Here is a 1,415-nt window from a genome sequence, read left to right as displayed (position 1 = left end):
GCCCATCATTGAGGCGGAATAGAATGGATAGGCCCTAGGGATGTCGAACCAGGCGTCTAGAGATCCCAGACAGCCGTTCGTAGCTGGAGGGAGAAGAGATACAGGGGGAAAAAAGGAGAGGATGGTGTGGAGGAGGGAAAAACTTTGGGAGTTGGTGAGAGAGAATGTTGTAGGAACAACAATTCCCCCGAGGATGACGGAAGAGCTGAGGAAGCCAGCCAAAGGACGATTTGGAGCTGGATGGCCCATAAGTAAATAATTAAGGCTGGAATATATTTCTTATTTCTTTCTCTTCCGTTTACTGCCCTCGTGTTTTCTCAAGTTACTTATTTAACTAAGTGATATAATAAATACTTAAATAAATACTCGCCCGTTCTCCGCTCCTCAGCCTCATCTGGTCCATCAACAACTCCCCGCGCAACGGCAAACCGCCTTGAGAACCCGTTCACCCTGCAGCCAATACCCTCTCTCAGGCGAGAAGACAATTGAGCGTAATAGCCGATTGATAATACATCCTCCACCTCTCACCAGAATTTGAGCGGAGAAACGCTACTGGCAATCTGGCACGTCTTCCTACCTCCACTCAATTTTCCCTACGAGCCATTTAAATACCTGCGAACAAGCTGCATTGGATAATGCAATGTGTGCTGGAGCAATAGGACGGCAGAATTGAGATATCCTCGCCGTACTGTCTTTATTTGGAGCCAACAGGGGACCATCTTGCGGGCTATCCGCCCTGCAGAAGCCGTTGTCCGATGGAATGGACAACGATAAGGACAATGACAGTTTCTCTGACGACGGAATTGACGAATTGCCTCCTAGGACCCTTTTAGAGCTCGAGAGGAATGCATACCAGGCGTCGCAGCCGCAACGCCCTGATTCCAGAAACAGCAGTATCCATATCCCTCCAAACGCCAGAAATCCAAGCTTTGTTTCCCTGGCCCGCGGAGCTATCTCCCGGCCTGCCAGCCGCACTCTCAGCCATGGGCCCGTCTTGCAGGACCCTTCACGGCTCCTGCGCCCGCCATTGAGTTTTGGAGATGAAGATTTTGAAGATTTGGACGCTGGGGTACTGGACGATGGTTATGGCCCGGCTCCGGTTGAATTACAAAATGCAATGTTCCAACAAGATAAGGTTAATGATAGACTACGTCCTGGGGCACAGGAGGTTGAGCCACGTCCAGATCATAGAGCAAAAAACATTGCGAATGGAAATACCGCCGGTCCCGCCGCGCAACAACACGCGGTGTCACTTGGGGACACTATTGTAATGAGTGGCGTGGAAGAGATGGCTACAGATGCGGTGCGGCAGGAAAACGTTGCTGATGCCCCAGATTCAGATGTCTGGGCTGAAATTGAAGCGATGAAGGAGCAAATGGAACAGGTAGTGCGCGCCTTTTTTTTTTTTTTTTTTT

General features: G+C 50.0%; 1 protein-coding gene across 1 annotated transcript; it reads left to right on the top strand.

Moving 5' to 3' along the window:
* Nucleotides 1–760: 760 nt before the first annotated feature.
* HCAG_01364 (predicted protein) lies at nucleotides 761–1,367 on the top strand (the record flags this gene model as incomplete). The annotated part of the gene is made up of 2 exons (XM_001544267.1): nucleotides 761–1,303; nucleotides 1,341–1,367. The coding sequence occupies 2 exons, from the start codon at nucleotides 761–763 to the stop codon at nucleotides 1,365–1,367; spliced, it is 570 nt and encodes a 189-aa protein (XP_001544317.1).
* Nucleotides 1,368–1,415: the final 48 nt, after the last annotated feature.

The sequence above is a fragment of the Histoplasma capsulatum genome, genomic scaffold (genome assembly GCF_000149585.1).
Source record: "Histoplasma capsulatum NAm1 scaffold_1 genomic scaffold, whole genome shotgun sequence".
NCBI classification, from domain to species: Eukaryota; Fungi; Ascomycota; class Eurotiomycetes; order Onygenales; family Ajellomycetaceae; genus Histoplasma; species Histoplasma mississippiense.
Note: the sequence above shows the minus strand (reverse complement) of the source record. Positions and strands in the feature narration are given on the sequence as shown.